At 44.8% G+C, this 20,000-nt stretch overlaps 1 protein-coding gene across 4 annotated transcripts in view; it reads left to right on the top strand.

Annotated features, from left to right (window-relative positions):
- Positions 1 to 20,000, top strand: part of Vdup1 (arrestin family protein Vdup1) — a 70,799-nt gene that overhangs the window by 30,505 nt on the left and 20,294 nt on the right. For all 4 annotated transcript variants that reach the window (XR_012967210.1, XM_076199722.1, XM_076199719.1 and 1 more), the window contains exon 3: positions 17,888 to 18,004. Coding sequence is in view for 3 of the 4 variants with exons in the window: in XM_076199722.1 (XP_076055837.1) it covers positions 17,888 to 18,004 (117 nt within the window). In the remaining variant the exon portion in view is untranslated. The remainder of the gene's footprint in view (positions 1 to 17,887; positions 18,005 to 20,000) is intronic.

Here is a 20,000-nt window from a genome sequence, read left to right as displayed (position 1 = left end):
TATGATGATCTGGAATTCTCACACCACAATGTTCGCAAGAAACCTCCTGTATCTTTAAAACAGAAAAAGAACAGGGTCGCTTTTTCCCGCAAATATTTACAGTGGGATGTGAAATGGAAATATATATATATGTGGTTATATATATATATATATATATATATATATATATATATATATATATGTATACAGTACATCTGTTTTCTTCATGCTGAATGAAGTCGCATGGCGTTAGCTAAAATACATTTTCCGAAATATGATTCTGAAGGTTCTCGAGTTAGCAACATGTGGCCACCATTTCTCTGAAGTTGGTGTCGGAACGGGGATGGGTGGGCGTGGAGGGGGATGAGGGGTTTGAGGAAGGGTGTCGGGAGGCTGTGGGGGAGGAGGGGGAGGGGGGTTAACTGGCATGAGCAAAGATGGAGAACAGAGGTCAGGTCCTAATTTCGGGGTCATGGAAAGGACACGGCGGGAGAACCCAGCAGGAGCCTTCAGGGTTGGCGAGGATGTGGGGAGGGGGGGGGAGGGACAGAGGAGGATACAAACCACGCCACGCCCGAGATGGATCTGACTACACCCACGCACCCACACCTACATGTATACCCACACACATATCAACACACACACACGCCCGCGCGCGGTGGCTCAGTGGTAGAGTTCCCGGCTGCCACTACGGCGGCCCGGGTTCGAAATCCCGCCCAGGGTTGAAATTATTTCAGTATCGCTGCATTGCGAGTCGTTACTCCAGCTCTTGTGGGCGGGGAATAAGTTGTGTGTGTGTAAGATCACAACATTACCCATAGATCGGTCATATATGAGCTCTGAGCTCTCTTCCGGGAGGGAAATAGCCTTCGATCACGAGTCCAACACCATGTGATCGAAGACCATGGTAATGAATCACACATTCAAACAAACACACACACACACACACACACACACACACACACACACACACACACACACACACACACACACACACACACACGTACACACACACATCCACACAAACACACACATCCAGACTCATACACACACACACACACACATACACATCCACACACACACAAATCGGGACCTTAGGAAGTTACTGGGTCTTATGAATTCTAGATGTGTTATTACAGCCACGTTTGTTGTTAAGCTGTTTCACATGTTTTTTATATAGTACTTATGGTATAAGAGGTTTTCTTGTTCTGAAGAAAAACACATAAAAATGGCAACAATTTGTTTTTTGAAAAACCTAAGGTGTATAAAAAGACTTTTGAATGTGGATATTTGTGGCCATATTCCTGCAAAAGAAAGCCAGACAGGGAGGTATGTCTTAGATTGTGAAAACAAAGACTAAATGGTCCTCTTTCCCTGCCTCCCCCCCCTCCTCTTCCCCTCTCCCCTTCTCTCTTCTCTCACGCCCGCCTGTTCCTTTCCCTCTCACCACAACGAACCATTACAGCGTTTTTGATGGCCGCGTTGAGCTTTTTGCAGCTATCAGTTGATTATTATCGTTCGAGAATTCATGATGATGGTGCTCCAAGCTCCATACCATCGACTGTAATTGCCTTACGCACATTTCCCGCGAGCAGCTTTTTCATTCAACTTTCTCACTTTCTCTCTCCCATCTTTGTCCATCGGCCGCTTCCCTGCGCGTCTTCGCCTTCTCCTGCCTCGACCCAGAGTGTTCCTCTGTAACCCCACTCATCACTCACTCACCCCAGCTACGATAAAAATCACTCTAATCACATATCCAACTACAACAACATCACTTGCGCTTGTTAAGGATATGTTAACAGCATCTACTGCATGTGTTGTCACCCTCTGGTGGCAGCTCTCTGTCGTCATTGCCAACGCGGCCTCTCGCCGCATACTACGGATGCCAACATCGACGCCTCCTCTGCCCGCGCAGCTGCTGGTCTTACTGACAACCACGAAGACGAACAGTGTCGTCACCATTATCACAAAGAGGTTTCTGGCACAGCACCGTTACGAGACATGGAGAGTCAACAGAACCAGCTTGACAGCCTACCAACAGGCCCGACACTGACACCATTATCCTTCGGACTGCGCCGTGACCACCAAGCCGTGTGTCTGCCACCTTTGCTACCAAGAGAACACTTCCAATACCTACGACGATTTCACCACATCACTGGTTGTTAACCTAGTGTAGGCCTTATGGTCTTTTGCAGTCTCCTTCATTCTTATATGTTCTTAACCTGAATCACAGTTTGAGCTGTAGCCTACGCATCCCAACTCAACAGCATTTTATTTCATAAAGAATATAATCCATTAGGGTAACAATGTTAGTGAAAAATATTCCAAGAAACAAAACAACAGCATAGAATAGTTTTATGACACCAGGATCTTATACGTTACCCTTTCACCAGGTTAAAATAACCGATGTATAATTATAACTTAACCGCCATAGTAACGAGCTCGACCACACAATCTGGAGACGACCAGCCAGAGAGAGGGAGAGGGGTCGAAACCCAGTCATCGCGTGGTCACAGAAAAACCATATGTTCTTCTATCCTGAGCTTTATCCTAGGCCCGTGTCTTTCCATTAACGAATTGGTATTTAGCTTCAAAATGAAACTTTGATCACGAGTTGGCCGTCAGTGTTGGAGTATCCTGCCGGGTGTACGGGCGAGAGTGGAAGCCGTCAGCCCTTTTGCCTCGAGAACCTCTTTGGCGGGCCTGTCGCGGCGCACCTGGTGGTGTCCCGCGAATGACTGAAATCGAATAGCGTCAAACAGAACTGTTGTTACTGGAAACCTATCTAACCCAATCCGCGCATGCGCAAGGGGAGGCTCCCTTTGGCTGAATAGAATCGACTGGCGACAGCCAGAACAAATTTACAAGTTGCCAATATCAGTGAGAGGGTTGAAAAGAAAGACCAACCAATGCTCCCAAAGACCCCAGTAAATTCTATACACCTTGAGTACTATACTAACTGAGTACTAAGCACCATGTTCCACAAGCTGTAAAAAACACAATGCATTTGGGCGTACACTTTCGCGCACGTCCCCAGCAGGAGAGGAACCTTCTTCCAAGGGGCCATAAGCACCCGAGGAACTTCAGGAAGGGAGGAAGGGGCGTGGCGAGCGAGGTCAGAGGTCACGCACGAGCCTGAGAACCGTCCCAAGATTCTCCCCCCTCCCACCTCCCCCTCTTCCACCTCCCCCTCTCCCTTCGGAGGGCACCCTGTGGGAGGAGGGCGTAGCGCACGGGAGGGTAGTGTGATCGCTTCAGGAGTGGGGTGACCCACTCCTATGAGAGGGAAAGCGGGAAGGAGTGCCCGGGGAGGTGACCAGTAGTGTATGGGCCTCACTCGCCAAAGTACATCCATCCCGAGATCCCTACAAAGGCTCCGTGTGGATCTTCCTCCACCCATGTTCCCCGGGAAGCCTGGCAAACATGGCGTTCTCATTTATGTTTGTTTGTTTTCCGGGTGGGGGGATCTTCCGTAGGTCGATCTCTGGTCACACTTTCCTTGCGGTGACGGGGTTATCTCGGGTGAGGGCTTCCCATTTAAACGCTTAAAAAAGTTCTAAAAATATATATTATGATTAATAAGGGTTAGGTTAGGTTTGGTAATCATCTACATGAGATATGTCCAAATGGAACCAAACCGCGGCTGCTTGGGCTGTTCGGTTATACAGGTACTGGAGCGCTGGGCCGCCCTGAGGTCCCGAAGGTCAACGGTCGTGCTCTTTCACGGTGTTCTTCATAATGAGGTCGTTGTCGTAGTTGTTGCCGTGAAATGATGGGTGTCATCGTCGTAAGCCCTCGTTTGTTAACGATTGACTTGTCATGTGAGGAGGTGACTTTATTGACCTCACTCTTCGCGGAGACTTTCCAAGGCTCAGGACGTTAGTTTGGCGTTAACCAGAATGAAAGTTGTGATGGATGACACCGTAGCGGTCAAATGTTTGGATCAAGGAATTTTAAGGGAAAATGTTAGGAGACCCAGTGCCCTTCAAAAGGATCTGAACTTTTCACTTTTAGAGCACCGATTCAGCTCCCTATCCCTTACACCACCACCACACCCTCTACACTGTGAACAAAGGTTAACCATTTTGTTACCATGACGTCATCCAGCACCCAAGAGGGCAGGCTTGGGACAAAGCCGGGTCTCCATCGATGCTCCCTTGTGGCGAAGATTTCACCGTCGAGCCCCGAAATCGCCTCGGATCCGGGAGGCTGGCGCGGGTTCAGTTCACCTCCTTATTTGCGAGCGTGCCTAGACGGCACTATCTAGGATCTTCCAAGACCCACTCATCCTCAGATGTCACGAGAACACCTTTCACGTGCTCATACCTACCTGGTGGGATCGGGTCCTGACTCGCGAGGGGTCAGGTACAGGGGTCAAGCGGCGGGGTCAAGCACCGGGGCTAGGTGGAGAGACCGACTTCAGATCACAAGCTTGGCCATCATTCACTGGATCAGTGGTTCTCAACTTCTGGTCTATGGTCCACCTTGTGGGCCACAGAGTCTCATAAGAGGGGCCACAGAAAGAGTTTAGCGATTTAAATCGGTGCTGAATCCAGAAGGTTAAAGAACAGCAACACGTAGGTGTAGGATACGGAAGAAAACAAACACTGCACAAGACTATGCGTTGCTGTTTATGGAGACCTCTTGGTGTGTCCTTCACTCTTTAGCTGAATAAATTAATGAGCTTTGTTTTCGGTCTCGCTTCGTATGCCCTGGCAATCCGAGCATGGAAGGCAAAGGTGAAGAGCTCGGTCGCAGCTAAGTCTCATCGTCAGAGCAGTCGTGTACCGCGAGCGATCTGGACAAAGGAAAGTGCCCCATGTGTGCCTAATAACACTTTCGTTATTTAACGAGTACCATAAAAGTGACTAAAATAGCCTGGCGGCAGGCACGGTCGTAGAAACATCCCACCCAGGGCGCAAAGATTTAAGATTCGAATTTTTCTTTATCTCGCATAAATATTTATGGCCACAATATGCACTTTCTGATTCGATTGCGAATGTTTTTTCCTTTCAACAGGATTCGTGTCCTGAGCGTTGGAGACGTGTTCTCATCATTCGCAGTACGTTGGGTTTATGACTACTTAATTAACCAAACGATAATGTTATCTAGAGTATTTTGGGTGTATGAATAATATAATCAACCAAACACGTTATTCTTCCTCAATTTTCTTTTATATTTTTACTTAAAAGGAGTTCCAAGGCCTACTTTCGAAAAGTCGACAGTATTCCTATCGCGGTCATTATTCGACATTACAATGGGCATCGACAAAAATCAATTAAAAATTTTCGGCACACGAGTATTAACCCATTAAACTCAGATGACAAGATGTCTTGTCATTTGGTCAAATTAAAAAAAAAATCATAAAACACCAAAATGTTTGATCAAACACCAGAAAAATATGACGTCAGTCCTCGCTTCGCTGCGAGCGAAGCGAGGACTGACGCCATATTTTTCTGGTGTTTGATCAAACATTTTGGTGTTTTATGATTTTTGTTTAATTTGACCAAATGACAAGACATCTTGTCATCGGAGTTTAATGGGTTAAGACATCGAGAACTGGTATTTGGACAAACAAGCACAAGGCTCAGTATGGTGAAGACTCAAGAAACCTAGAATATTTTATAATTTCCTCTGGAATGTAATGCTTGAGAGAGCGTTTGTGAGGCGTATAGCAAATCTTAGTTTTATCCATACACACGGCGAGGAAGTGCAAGACTTGTTAGATATTTCTATTCGTCTTTTCCTAGCAGCAACATCCTTGTTCTTGTCGAATATATACACAAAGATCCCATTACACAATCAGCTTTGTCAGATATTTGTACCCAAGTCTTGTTTTAGCTACATCAGTCATTGTTCTATTCATGTTCTGTCAGTCCCATAGACAAAGATCCCGTTACAATATCGCATTGTGTCCTTTAGCAAGTTTTGGATCAACGAGTTTCCCATCCTTGCGCGATTCTCACGAGCATTCCTCTTCAGAACGCCAACCTGCGCAATGAGGTGTGTTCCCCAAAGCAGTGTCTCCGTTTGGTCTGTGGCTAGTTCCACTAGCACGACAAGATCTTCCTTGACGCTGTTGAGACAGAGAACAAAGTCACCCATTGGTCTACATTCTGTCCCTTGCCTGCTTCTGTCTGCATACGTGTTCATGTGTATATAACGTGATGTACCTGGTTAATATACTCCAATGTGTCTTGTGTCGCAAATCTTACGTGCGTGCGTGCGTGCGCGCGCGCGTGTGTGTGTGTACGTGTGTGTGTTTGCGTGTGTACGAACAAATATGTTTGCTGTTCACTGTGCACACTTGTGCAAACATCCGTGCGTGCACACAAGCGTGTAATGTGATAATCACGGGCATCGTTGTGTATGGTAGCTAGAGAAAGGAGGTATTCGTGCCACACATCTCCTCGTAGCCCAGAGAATAGTAAAGAGTAAACGGCCTCCCTTTCTCCCCCAACAGCCATGTGACGCTGCCATTCTCCAGACCAAATAGAGTTGCCCATATGTATCCACATGTCGCCATCGCCGAGCGTGGGGACCTAACGGTGGCAGAAGGAAGGGTGGGGCACTTTGTGCTGGGTGGACTGGATGTGTTCATCTTCCTTTCTTTTCTTTTTTTTTCACCGGTGTGGGCCTTGTGCGTGATCTACTGTGGGAGTATGTCGGGGAATTGGTTTTACCAGAACATCTGCAAGGATGCTAGACAAATAAAAAAAGATGTAAAACAAAAAATATGAATTTGAAATTGGGCCTCGTTTTCTTCGCGGAAGACATATGGAAGAGCCGCACCAGTTCGATTTGCATCCTCATAATCTTGGGCCATTTTTTTCTTGACACGACAGAACTCGAAGGTTGTCGAGGACTGCGTGGCTGGAACCAAGGCCTCCTGTGGTCCTCGTTTAGAATGCAAAGCCAGTGTTACATAAGTATGCATGATTACGTGCGTCTCAACACACAAGAGGCTAAGGTATGCACACAAACGTGCGCATGCGTGGGTAATTGTGTGTGTGTGTGATTCACCATGGTCTTGGATCGCGTGTTGGACTCGTGATCGACAGCTATTTTCCCTCCCGGAAGAGAGCTCAGAGCTCTTATATGACCGATCTATGGATAATGCTGTGCCCTTACACACACACACACACACACACAACTCCCGCCCACGAGAGTTAGGGTCACAACTCGCAGCGCAGCAATACTGAAATTATCTCAGCCCTGGGCGGGATTCAAACCCGGACCGCCGTAGTGGGAGCCGGGAAGTGTGTGTGTGTGTGTGTGTGTGTGTGTGTGTGTGTGTGTGTGTGTGTGTGTGTGTGTGTGTGTGAAGGTGCGTGCGCCTGTGTGTGTGTATGTGTGTGTGCGTGCGTGTGGGTGGTTGGGTGAGTGCGTGTATGTGTTTGCGTGTGTGTGTGTGCGTGTTTGTGTGTGTGTGCGTGTTTGTGTGTGTGTGCGTGCCCGTGCATGTGTGTGCATGCGAGAGGGAGAATGATTGTGAGTATGAGACAAAGCTGACATCCTTGACTCGACGCATCAGCCGCTGTCGCGTCCTCACTCGCTCGCTGGCTGGCACTGCCCACGCACCAGATCTGGAGTATGTGTGTGGTTGCTTCTCATCAGTGGATTGTCCTGCTGCTGCTCCTCCTATTTTATATTACGACACTTTTCTTGTCTAGTCTCGTCTCGGCATCTTTCACTCAAGTACCTACTCACGGAAAGATGATGATAATAGATTATAATTTATCAGTTCATTTTCCTTTATATTCTAAATTTATAACACACGTTTAAGTCTTCTTTTTGTTCTTTATCTGCATCTGAAACTTAACGCTATACGAAGAGGGAACTACATACATTACGTCCACAAAGTTGTTATAATTGCATTTTTTTCTTTCTTTTTTCGAGAATAATTTTTTGGGTAAATTCTGTGGAAATGGCTTTTCGGGACGGCATAACAATTTTACATGCGTTTTTCTTAAGGTGAGCTCCGAACTGCTCTGATATCAGCCACAGAAGGACTTGTCTTTAGTCGTTGGCCAGTGAGTGAGAGAATGAATCAGTCAGTGACAGACCAAAGAAGAAGGCGTCCATAAAACACTAAACGTCTACAGATTGACATTTGAGAGGAGCGTGATGAAATTATATTTGTCTCTGGGAAGAAACATTGTAATTTTGTCTGCTTTGTATTAGTTTAGGACTAAATTTGTCACCTGCTGGAAAGAGTGAGAGGAGGGGAGCTGTCAGCTCTCCTTGTGTCAAAAGATGGAAGAACTACCTCATTTTATAGGAAGAGTTCTTAGGCCACTTCCGGAGTGTCGTCCCTTCTGGGTTCCACCTCCAAATGAAGGGTGTTATCGAGTTTTAAGACGGGAGAAGGTTTTCTCTGACATATGTCTTGCAGGCTCACCCCTTGTATGTACCCCATGTTAGCTCCCATAGCGATGCAGGAAAACAGGTAGAAGCTGGAGGCGCCCAACTGGTGATCTGATTCTTTTTCCTCTCTCTCTCTCTCTCTCTCTCTCTCTCTCTCTCTATATATCTCTCTATCTCTATATATCTCTCTATCTCTCTCTCTCTCTCTCTCTCTCTCTCACACACACACACACACACACACACACACACACACACACACACACACACACTCACTCGCTCACTCTTTCTCTTATGGTTTTACTCTTTCGCTCTTTCACTTTCTCTTACTCTCCCGCTCTCTTCCCACACGTACTAAGGGAACGCGTCCACAAAGGAGCCTAGATTCGATAATGAATTCGCTGCGCCTTCTTCTTTTTTCTGTCGAAATACCACATCGGGGAGTTGGCCGCAGGGAGAGGGGCGGACTAGAAAGCTGGCTGGTGGCGCGTCAGTGCGTAATCACCTGCTGTGTGTTTGAGCTACGAGGATCCGCGGCCGCAAGAGGTTAGGTCTACCTGAGGGATCCTTATGGGGGGAGAGAGAGAGAGATCGGGGTGAGCGACGGAGAAGATGTTGAGGATACCTTTCCTGGATTTGGGTCACTCACTGACGACTCCACGGGTGGCGCTTGCAAAAGGCGTTGTAGTGGTAGTTGAGAGGTAGTCTCCGTTGCAGTGGGGGTTGTTTTAGTTGTTCCCTTTGGGGACGGGTTGGGTTTGGTGGTTGGGGCGCAGGTAGTTGGATTTTCGTTCGTGTGTCGTGGGTAGTTGTTCGGTCATAGGATAGTTGAAAGTTAGATCATGGTATTGACTGTGTGAGTGATGATAAAGGTTTTGATGGAAGTAGTGATAGTAACGATGATATTACCGAGGGTTGCATCTCCACAGTCCACAGCAATTATGACTATTAGTACCAGTAGTTCTAGTAGTATTAGTACGACTCGCATCATAACTTTCAATAGTAGTAGCAATTCTAGTCAAGCCAACAGCGAGGGTAAAGGCATTAATAACAATTATACGAGTTATAGAAATAGTTCTAGTACTAATCAAAGTAATTGTAGTATTGATGATAATAGTTGTTCTAATAAAAAGTAGTTGTGTCACTAGTAACAATAATTGTAAGTACTTGCATTACCCGTAATATTAGTTAAAGTGCTGCTGACAGCAGCCATGGCGGAAGTAGCTGGAGATCTCATAGAAGTGTTTTTGCATGCGGTCGAAGTGACTAAGCTAGACCCTCCCCTCCCCCCCCCCCAAAAAAAAAAAAAACTTGACCAGACTTCAATGGGTTTGCGAGGCGAAGAGATCTCGAGCGAAGCGAAGCGAACTGGCGAGTGGAGGTGAGGAGGCTAGTGGAGGCGCGAGGAGGAGGAGGAGGAGGCGGCTGACGATGGACCAAGAAGGAAGAGGAAGATGTAACGTGTCTTGGTTCCTCGGATTTATGGACGACGGAGTGAGGCGGAGTCGCTTATTTACTGCCGAAGCAGACACCTATGCCTTATGTGCCCAGATAGCCAGGGCAAGTGGCGGTTACTCGGGAACTAGATCGGAGGCTCCGTACTCGAAGCCCAAGAAGCGAAAGTGGCATCGATGTTATCGTTGTGAGGGAGACGGGGGAAATCTGGTGGAGGAGTCTGAAGGAATTACAGAAAGGAGGAGGAGGAATAATAAAAAAAAAAGTAAGAGAGAGAAGGAAGCGTAGGAGTAAGAGGATGAGGAAGAGATTGAATAAGACGAGGAGGAGGAGGAAGAGGTGGAATGAGGAGGAGATGAAGGATAATGTGGAGGGAGATATGAAGCTTTAGGTAGAGAGATCTCCTCTGTCCAGACAGACAGACACAAACACACACACACACACACACACACACACACACACACACACACACACACACGGCCGGGCGGAGATAAGTTGGGTTTGTCTCCTTTCACGTGTAACCCCTGTTCACCTAGCAGTGAGTAGGTACGGGACGTTAGTCAAGGAGTTGTGACCTTGCTGTCCCGGTGTGTGGTGTGTGAGTGGTCTCAGACCTACCCAGAGATCGGCAAATAATGAGCTCTGTGCTCACTGCCGTAGGGTGGTGTCTGGCTGTCTCGACAGAGACTGCAGCAGATCCGAGGTGAATACACACACACACACACAGTCAGGCATTCAGACAGTCAGACAGACAGTCAGACAGACAGACAGACAGACAGACAGACAGACCCGACCGACCACCTTCTGGAACGAGGAACCACTGTAGAATTCTTGCCCCCCCTCCTCCTCCCACACACAAGTCCTGCACCCATTTGCATTCCTCACCAACAAGTGTCATAGGTGATGACGCAGCGCTGCACGTAGACCACGAAGAACGTGGGCTCCGAAATGACATGGGTGTCAGGTCTTCCGTTGGCACAATGTTGTCGTTGTTGTTGGCACTGGTAACTTTGTACTCCCGTCCCCTCCCCTCCCCCCCAAAAAAATATGTATACAAAGGGCAACCTTTCGGAGAGAGTTTCGGGATGAAAAAGAAAATTTTCTTCGCCTTTTGATTTTGAAAACTGGTTTGGTTCTCTTTAAGAGAAAAAAGAATACTGGCTCATAACCTGAGGGAGTACTTGGCAGTGACTTTTGACAAATGACCAGTGAAACTCTTCGCTTTCCCTTCGCTCGGTGCTTCCTCCTGGGGAACGAAAGATGAGTGGGTTCCTTGTGCGTGGAGGGCGGGAGAGATCGAGAGGGAGCTTACACTCAGTGTGACTTCGACGGTCCTCCTCGAGTACCCACCCTGTCAAGTAACATCGAACTCGGCTGCAACTTCTTCGGGGTGATCATTATCCATTCGATCTCGTTAATTGCAAAGAGATTATCTTGATCTAATTAACTTCGCACGCTTCGACCATCAGGTATGCGCTCTGCCGTCGTGGAGAGCGAGTTCCCTAGTGGATTCTGCTTCAGGCCACATCAAGACACCGCCTATTTCACCTTTTGTTTGCCTACCTGCACTCCGCTACATTTCTCGACTATTTATACTGCAGCCAGGTCACTTTTGTACTTAAACTCTAATCGCATGTGACCTTAGAACACACACACACACACACACACACACACACACACACACACACACACACACACACACACACACACACACACACACACACACACACACACACACACACACACACACACACACACACTTGCAAACACATGTACTGTATAGATGAACACAATAGATCAAGCTTGTATAATATGACAATGACGATGCTCCTGTGATTTACTGAAAAATAATAGAAATAAGATCGTGGCCCATCTGTACACGACATATCTCAGCATCTGGGCCCTGTGGTGCTCGGTATGTCCCCTCGAGTACGGCCCGTTTATGAATGGGAGGGACAAATCGTTTGTTGATGGTTCTTTGTAATCGTAATTACAGCATTCCGACAAAGATGGATCCTTGACATTCAATTCTAAAGTCTTCTGAAGTTCCTAACTAATTACTTCCGTTCTTTATGATAGATCAAGACTTTCGTTCTCTGTGATGAGTTTTTTTTTATTACAATTATTATTGTTATCATTGTTCCAAAATGAATCTCAAGTGTTGTCACTTGAGACATTAGAAGGCGGGGTCGTCTTCATAAAGATTCCTATAGATTTATCTTTGTCATAGTAACAATTTGTGCCTCGAGTTTTAACGACGTGAAAACCCTCAGCCCTACGCTATTCGGCAACGGTCCTCGTGCCTTCTCATAGACCTTCCTGGGAAGAAGCATTGGACTGTTGTCTGTTTTTGTGAGTCTGGGACTGTTTCTATGTCGCTAGATTGTAGTAGCAGTAGTAGTAGTAGTAGTAGTGGTGGTGGTTGTAGTAGTAGTAATGGTAGTAGTGGTGGTAGTATTAGTAGTTGTAGTAGCAGTAGCAGTAGTAGTAGTTGAAGTAGAAGGGATCAATCGCCGGTTGTCAGGTCTCTGAATGTGAAATTGTTGAGAAAATTTAATATTAATGGATCTTGAGCCCGGTCCGGCAACCGAGTGCCAGCCCCTCAAGGTTGCACCTCCAGATAGGTGTTGATGGGATTTGAAGATGAGCTGTAGGGAGATCATTATCTCCGACGTCTGTCTCGCAGACAGAGTTAATGCATCTAACCAAAAACAATAACAGAGAAGAACATATTGACATCAATGGTGTGAGATATGAAGTATGCAGAAACTTTAAGTATCTTGGATCAATCGTAACAGACGAAAACCTGATGGACACTGAAATAAAATCAAGAATTGCTTCAGCCAACAGATGTTATTACAGCCTCCAAAATACACTGGGAAGAAGGAGCATATCAACAAAGACCAAATTAAGAATATATGATACAATAATAAAACCCATTCTATTATATGGATGCGAAGCCTGGAGCCTGACTAAGAAAATGGAAAAAAGTCTTTTTGTATTTGAGAACAGTGTACTAAGGAACATTTTGGGCCCAGTATTCGACGAACTAGACCAAGAATGGAGAAGGCGGTATAATGAAGAGCTAAGGGAAACATCAGGCCAAATAAATATCATAAATATCATAAAGTCAAGGCGACTGCAGTATGCCGGCCACATTGCAAGAATGGAACAAGAAAGAATACCAATGAGAGTGATGATGGATGGGATGGTAGGAGGAAGACGTTTCCCAGGAAGACCACGCAGAAGATGGATGGACAACGTGAGGGAGGACCTGGAAAGGGCTGGAGCAGATGTCCAGGATTGGATGACAGTGGCACAGGACCGTAGAGTCTGGAGACATTTGGTGCTAGCGGTGAGGGGTCAGCAAGTGGCCCGACCACCACCGGAGTGAGTGAGTGAGTGTCTGTCTCGCAGGATCTACGCGCGGATTCCTATCTTTGGACCCAGAGTTTGTCTGTCACAAGATGTGGGAAGTGAATTTTATTGTTTTACTTTTTTAGTCGTTTGAAAGATGTCGCACCTACATTTCAACAAGAATGTTCACTTCTTCAGAATCCTTATAAATCTCGCCCTTGGTTTCAAATAAAACCTAGAAGGAGAGACAAGTCCATAAAAGGCATTGAGGAGGAGGAGGAGAGAGTAGTGGTGGTTAGAATATGTAGATAAGATGACGAAAGGAATGTAGGAATGTGTGGTTGAGAGGAGAGTGTAACTTCCTTTACGCCTATTGGCGGATGCGAATGACGTCACTAGGTTGATTGGTGGTAGGGTGCTGCCTGGGGAGAAACGTCACAAGTCCTGCTTGAAACGACTTGAGGGAAAGGAGAAAGGATAGAGGGCATGCGAGAGGGTTCAAGGACGAGACTTGAAGGGTAAGGAGTTTCTCTCTCAAGGAAGGAGTTCTTCGTCGAGGGTGAGCATTCCGCAAGGGTGACCCCAGGCAGGAGAACTCAGAGGGTCGTGTCCTAGGTCGTGCCCCGCCGTGAGAACTAGGCCTGCGTTAGGAGCACAGCTCTCTCCCTCCTCTAGGAATTTCGCGCACACCCGAAGAGCAACTTTTTTTTTTTTTTTTTTTTCTGGAGACAACTGCCTCTGAGGTCGGGATATCATGGATGTGTATGTACATTTGGGGAGGAAAAAGATGACTGGGTGCCCAGCCGTCGCTTCAAGTCTAGTAACTGATTTTATCTTATTTGTCCTCTAATTTGAGTTCATCGTTGTCGTCGTCGATGTCATCGTCGTCGCCGTCTACACAAGTATGATTTGAGTCGGATCTGTTGCAATAACAGGCCACAAGTCTTTTTGCACAATAGGCCACAGAGCCGAGGGCGTTTATGGAATCCGGCTGCAATTATTCCTGGAAGGGATCACGACGCCTGGAAATAGTTTACGTCATTCCTTCATGAGTATCGCCACATATCGCGGTGGAGATGTCGTTGTCGATTCATAAACTCCGTCGCCATTTCCTCTTCCCGCCATTACCAATTAGCTCCGGGATAGTTTTCAAATTGTTGTCGCCATTGTCATGCCTCCTGAAGAAGTGGTGGAGTAAGAGGACGAGGAGGAGGAGGAGGAAGAAGACGCAGAGGATGAGAAGGAGGGGTTAAGGAAGCTCGCTGTCCTTGTGGAATGGGTATGGCAAAGGTTGAGCGGCGGTTGTGGTGGGTAGGAAGGAAGGTTAACGCCTGCGCCCCGTCTTGGGGGGGGGGGGGAACCGAGCCGTGGTGCTCTTCCTGGAGGCCCTCCTCCTGCCCAGAGAGAACCTGCTGTACCGGAGTTGTTGTACCGGTTACCTGCATTTCGTTTGCCGGTTGCCAACCTGACGGCTGTCACGAGTGAGTGAGTGAGTGAGGTGAACGGGTGAGCTGAGTAGGTAAACGGGTGAGTGGGATGAGTGAGTGAGTGACTGGAATGAGTGAGTGACTGAGGTGAGTGAGTGGGATGAGTGAGTGAGTGAATGAGGAATACCCGACGTGACTTCCATCTTTGATGTTCTCGAGACGATTACTCGAGTTGGAGTGTTCTTGAGGATTGCCAGAAATATAATTGTGGACGTCTTTCTCTTATACTTTCGTGATGTGTGTCAAGAAGATTAATCTGACAACTATCTTTTGGCTAAATAATGCTACCGAGAGTAAGGTAGCATTTGTTGAGATGTCGATAATATCTGTAGATTTATTCATGATCACGGTTGAAATACCAGTGCATCTTTTCTTACATAGTACCATGATTACCATATTTTCAGAAAGGCTGTCATCTTTTACTGGTCTTGTCATTTGACAAGAGACCGCACCAGGACCATTTGTTGACACATCGTTTGTTGACGATGCGAACACAAGCAGAATCGTTTCTTTCCTCTATTTTTGTTTAAAATATTAATAAATGGTGAAAACCTCCTGAACTTGCTGATGCCACAATGATGCTGCCCAGTCTTAACCATTCCTACTGTTTCCAGGAGGCCAAAATGTTTCTCAGCATCTCTGTATATATTCTCAATACCACTAATTTTATATGTTACATATGTACAGAAAATAGGTATATAACTTAGTACCACATATTTGCAGTCGTGGAAGTTGTAGTGGCTATATTTTTCACCATAACTGTAAATTCGGATGCAGTAGACCTTGTCTGAGACTGTTCAATTTCCTTTGATTTTTTTTTCAAGTGTTGCCTTGATGATGTCTTGTGATGATTTTTGGATATCTGGTGTAACCCGTAAACTATAATTATGATTTTCTCGTAATGGTTTCTCTCTTCTGCCGATGTTTGTTTCTGCAGCGTTGATGTACCTGCCCAGAATGTTTTTTTCGACAGTTACAGTCACAACCTGATAAATGTTGCTGACAGCTTTCTCACGTCTATTGACTATTGACAAATATTAAGGGTTTAGTTCTTATTACTATCAGTCGCCTGTAAGCCTAATGACTATCAAAGTTATGTAATAATAAAGAGAATTTTAAAAAAGACAATAAAAACGAAAACAACAATACGAAATGAATATCGTTAATAAATCTAAAGAGAATCCCAAATAATTCTATAGTTACATTAGAGATAAAAAGGTAATTAGGAATCACATTGGCCCACTATTATCTGCTGACGGTCGACTAGAATATTCAAATGAAGGAATGTGTGATAATTTCAACAACTATTTTAGCTCAGTATTCATAAACGAAACGCCTCAAAGTGAACTCCAAACTGAAACATGTGAAAAGTCTAAAGTGAACTTACTACGGTAAATATATCAAAAGAAAATAAATAAAATGTGTATAGAAAAACTCAAAGTTAATAAAACACCAAGGCCTGACGGCTGGCACCCAAGAATCTTAAAGGAAATGGATAATGAGATTGTTGTTCCATCAGAAATTATTTTCAAGTAATCCATCATATCCGGAGATGTCCCAAGAGAATGGAAGCTAGCTAACTTTACTCCCATATTCAAAGAAAGGTGACAAAAAGAAACCAAATAACTAAAGACCTATCAGCTTGACTTCAATTGTAGGAAAAAATATGGACACTATCATGAGGAGCTATCGAACATCGTTTAGAAAGTAACTGTTTGATAAATGATAGCCAGCATGGATTTAGACGGAAACGTTCTTGCGTGACTAACTCCAATTCTATAACACGGTCATCACGAATTATGACAAAAGAAACAATATAGATTTAGTATATCTAGATTTTACAAAAGTTTTTGATACCGTCCCCACGAAAGACTACTTACTAAATTAGCTTCACACGGAATAAGTGGTAGCCTGTTAAGTTGCACTAGTAATTGGTTGAACGATCGAAAACAGAGAGTTGTTCTAAATGACAAAACTTCTGGATGAAAAAATGTTACGGGTGGAGTTCCTCAGGGTTCCGTTCTTGGGCCACATCTATTCATAGTATATATAAATTATATAGATCACCGACTGAAATCTATTGTCTTTAAATTTGCTGATGGTACAAAACTGTGCTGAATGGCAAATGATCACTTAAACAAATTAGATATTCAAGATTTAGATAAACTACAGCAATGGTCCGAGAAGTGGCTAATGAAATTTAACACAAGTAAATTCAAGGTTATGCACATAGGTGAAAATAACAATAAGTACGGTTATAAGTTATTTGGTAATTCGTTAACAAAAGTGGATAGTGAAAAGGATCTCGGCGTAATTATCAGTAAATATCTCAAATCATCTAAGCAGTGTATTTCAGCCTTTGAGAAAGCAAATAAGATTCTAGGACTGATTGCACGATCTTTTGAGTTCAAAAGTACATCTCTCATTAACAAGCTATAGAAATCGTTAGTTCGTCCACATTTGGAATATGCTGTTTCCGTATGATCACCGAATCTCATTAAAGACATTGACAGATTGGAAAAAAGTACAACGACGAGCCACAAAACTGATTCCAAATAAAAAAAAATAATAATAAGAAAATCGACTAAAGCATATGAATCTGTTTTCCCTAAAAAAGCGTAGACTCAGATGTGACTTGATACAAGTCCTTAAGATTCTAAAGGGAATTGACATCAAAAGTGACAAAATTTTCACATTGAATGAGAATCTGACAAGAAATAATGGTCTCAAACTGTTAGGAAATATATCTAATTTGGAAGTGGGTAGAAACAACTTCGCCAACCATGTAGTTAATAAATGGAATAAACTTCCTGCAGAGGCAGTGCAATGTAATTCAGTTCGAAGCTTTAAGATTTGTTTAGATAAAGACCTAAGCAATATGCTGTAATGCCTGTCATTTGTTTTACATTATTTGCTTATCTGTTTGTTATTATTTGTCCGTTTGTTTATTATTATTTGAATGATTATCATTTATTATTATTTATCTGTCAATTTATTATTATTTACTATTTACCTGTTTGTTTATTATTTAATTTTACCTATTTATTTATTATCTTATTATTCATAATATATTTATTTATTTATTTACTTATCATTATTATATATTTTTTTGCATTCGACCACCTAGTTATGGACCAAAAGGTCTCCTGTCGGCATGCTCCTCCTTTATAATCCTTTATAACTTGCAGCCAGATGACGTCATCTGATACCTCTGGAGCTTTCTAATTGTTTGTTGACTTTTTCAGGTGTTTATTTCCACGTGGTTGGCGAAGGTGTTGTCCGGGTGCTGGACAAACGACAACAGCGCCATTCGGACAAAGAAAATTACATCGATTTTCGGATGAGACTTCTCGGCGAGCCCGGTAAGACGTCTTCTGCATTTCTAAATCTCTTTTTTTCCGGTTTCGTGCCTGGCCCGTGTGTTTCCAGGTTAACTAGTCGCTCCTCATGCGTAACCTGGTTTGGTAATTCGCGCCTCGGTGACCACAAGACGACCACGAAAGTCGGAGACACATTGGGGATGAAGCAACGGCAGTCTGCGGACGACAAATTTTACAAGTTTTTCTCACCGCTGAGAGAGAGACGCAGAGAAATGACAATGCGACTCTATTAGGCAAACCAAGTAAAAGCAAGAACGGGCGCAAAAATCGGTTATTTTGTAAAACGTACTATATGCAATCTATTCATATCGTGTGGCGACTAACTTTCTATTATTTGATGGCCATTTAATTGCATTCTACATTTCATTATAAACTTTTTTTTTACAGCGAAACTAGTTCTTTTATTCTTATGATGCTACTACTACGTTTTGAGATCACAATCGTTCCATGAATAATTTTGCGAAATCATTTAATAGATTCGCATGATGAAGTTTTTCGGTTTCTATTTATTAATTTCTGTTCTGGCACATATTTCCAGTCAATTTAAAGAAAGTTGCGCGTGAAAGTCTTTCAATAATCAGTATCTCATATTTCTCAAAGCGATCTGTTTTATGAAACGCTGATTTGAAAGTCGCGAAGACAAGGTTCACGGTAGATACTCCAAACGTGATAGATTCCTTTAGGGTTCAAACACTCCAAACTCTTTCACTCTCGTTCACTCACTCCCTGTCACTCCCTGTCTCGCTCTGTCACCCCCTCTCACACTCACTCCCTCTCACACTCACTCCCTCTCACACTCACGCTCTGTCATTCATTTCACACTCTGTCATTTTCTCTCACACTCTGTCACTTTCTCTCACACTCACTCTGTCACTCCCTCACACTCCTTTTCTGTCACTCCTACTCACACCCACACTCTTACTCCCTCACACCCACCGTCACTTCTCTGTCACTCCTTCTCACTTTGTCACACCTTCTCACACTCACTCTTTGTCACTCCCTCTCGCACTCGTTTTTCACTCTCTCACTCTTAAATACACTCACGATGAGGCAACGCTTGACCTCAAACGCGCACGCAACAACACACACGCAGAGCGAGCCTGCTGGCTTGACGACCCGACGAGCTGGCTCAGTCCATCTCAGCCCCAGTTACCCCCACCGTTACTCAGAAATCATTAATCTCGGTCACCGCAGAAATGATGTCTCTCTTTCCACGAAGACTCTCTTGGGAGGCGACGCCAATAGCATTAATCTCCTAAATTCTGGTGTCTGGACATTGCCTACCCACCCACCCACCCAAGATCCAATTTCTTGCAAATAAGAAAGTGTTTCTCATTTTCCGAAATCGATTATGACGGTCTTAATACTTTTTTTTTTTTGTAGTATTTAGAACTCAAGGGGGCCCATAAGGAAATGTCATACGCAAGCACATGTCAATGAAAGAGAGCTTAAATGTGGAGGTTAAGGTGCATATATGGATTTCAAGTAACAGATTGATTCCCCGACTATGGAAGTCGTCAACACGTCCGTTAAAACGAAGTGCGAATTTCATAATGCGCAATCTTACCTGGGTGTTGGAGGAAGGGGCAACATATCACCGCGTGAGTCAGGAAACTACACCACTCTTATCCCGTGCATCCGGGTCCTTCTCCGCCGCCTTTCGCACCTCCAAATTAGGAATTCTTGGGCACGAGTCTATAGCGAGTCATCACTCCTCTGCTTAGGCTCCCTCCTGCCAGTTTGAAAAAAAAACACGAAAACATAATCAGATCATCAAAGAAAAGGCGTAGTCGATTGTGGTCGCCAGAACTCGAGAGGTTACCCGCATGCTTTGTCAGCCGACGTTATGCGGGGGCATTGTGGGATTCGGGGGAGGGGGGAACGGTGTGTAACAAAATAACAACGATACGGCAGGTGGTGGGGAGGCATTGGTGTCGAACACCAAGTGGTGAAAACTTCTCCCCACCCCCCGTGCCAG

Source organism: Oratosquilla oratoria, chromosome 16, assembly GCF_046742065.1.
Source record: "Oratosquilla oratoria isolate Oo_2021 chromosome 16, ASM4674206v1, whole genome shotgun sequence".
Lineage (NCBI taxonomy): Eukaryota > Metazoa > Arthropoda > Malacostraca > Stomatopoda > Squillidae > Oratosquilla > Oratosquilla oratoria.
The sequence above is the reverse complement of the archived record's forward strand: the minus strand, read 5'-3'. Positions and strand labels throughout refer to the sequence as shown.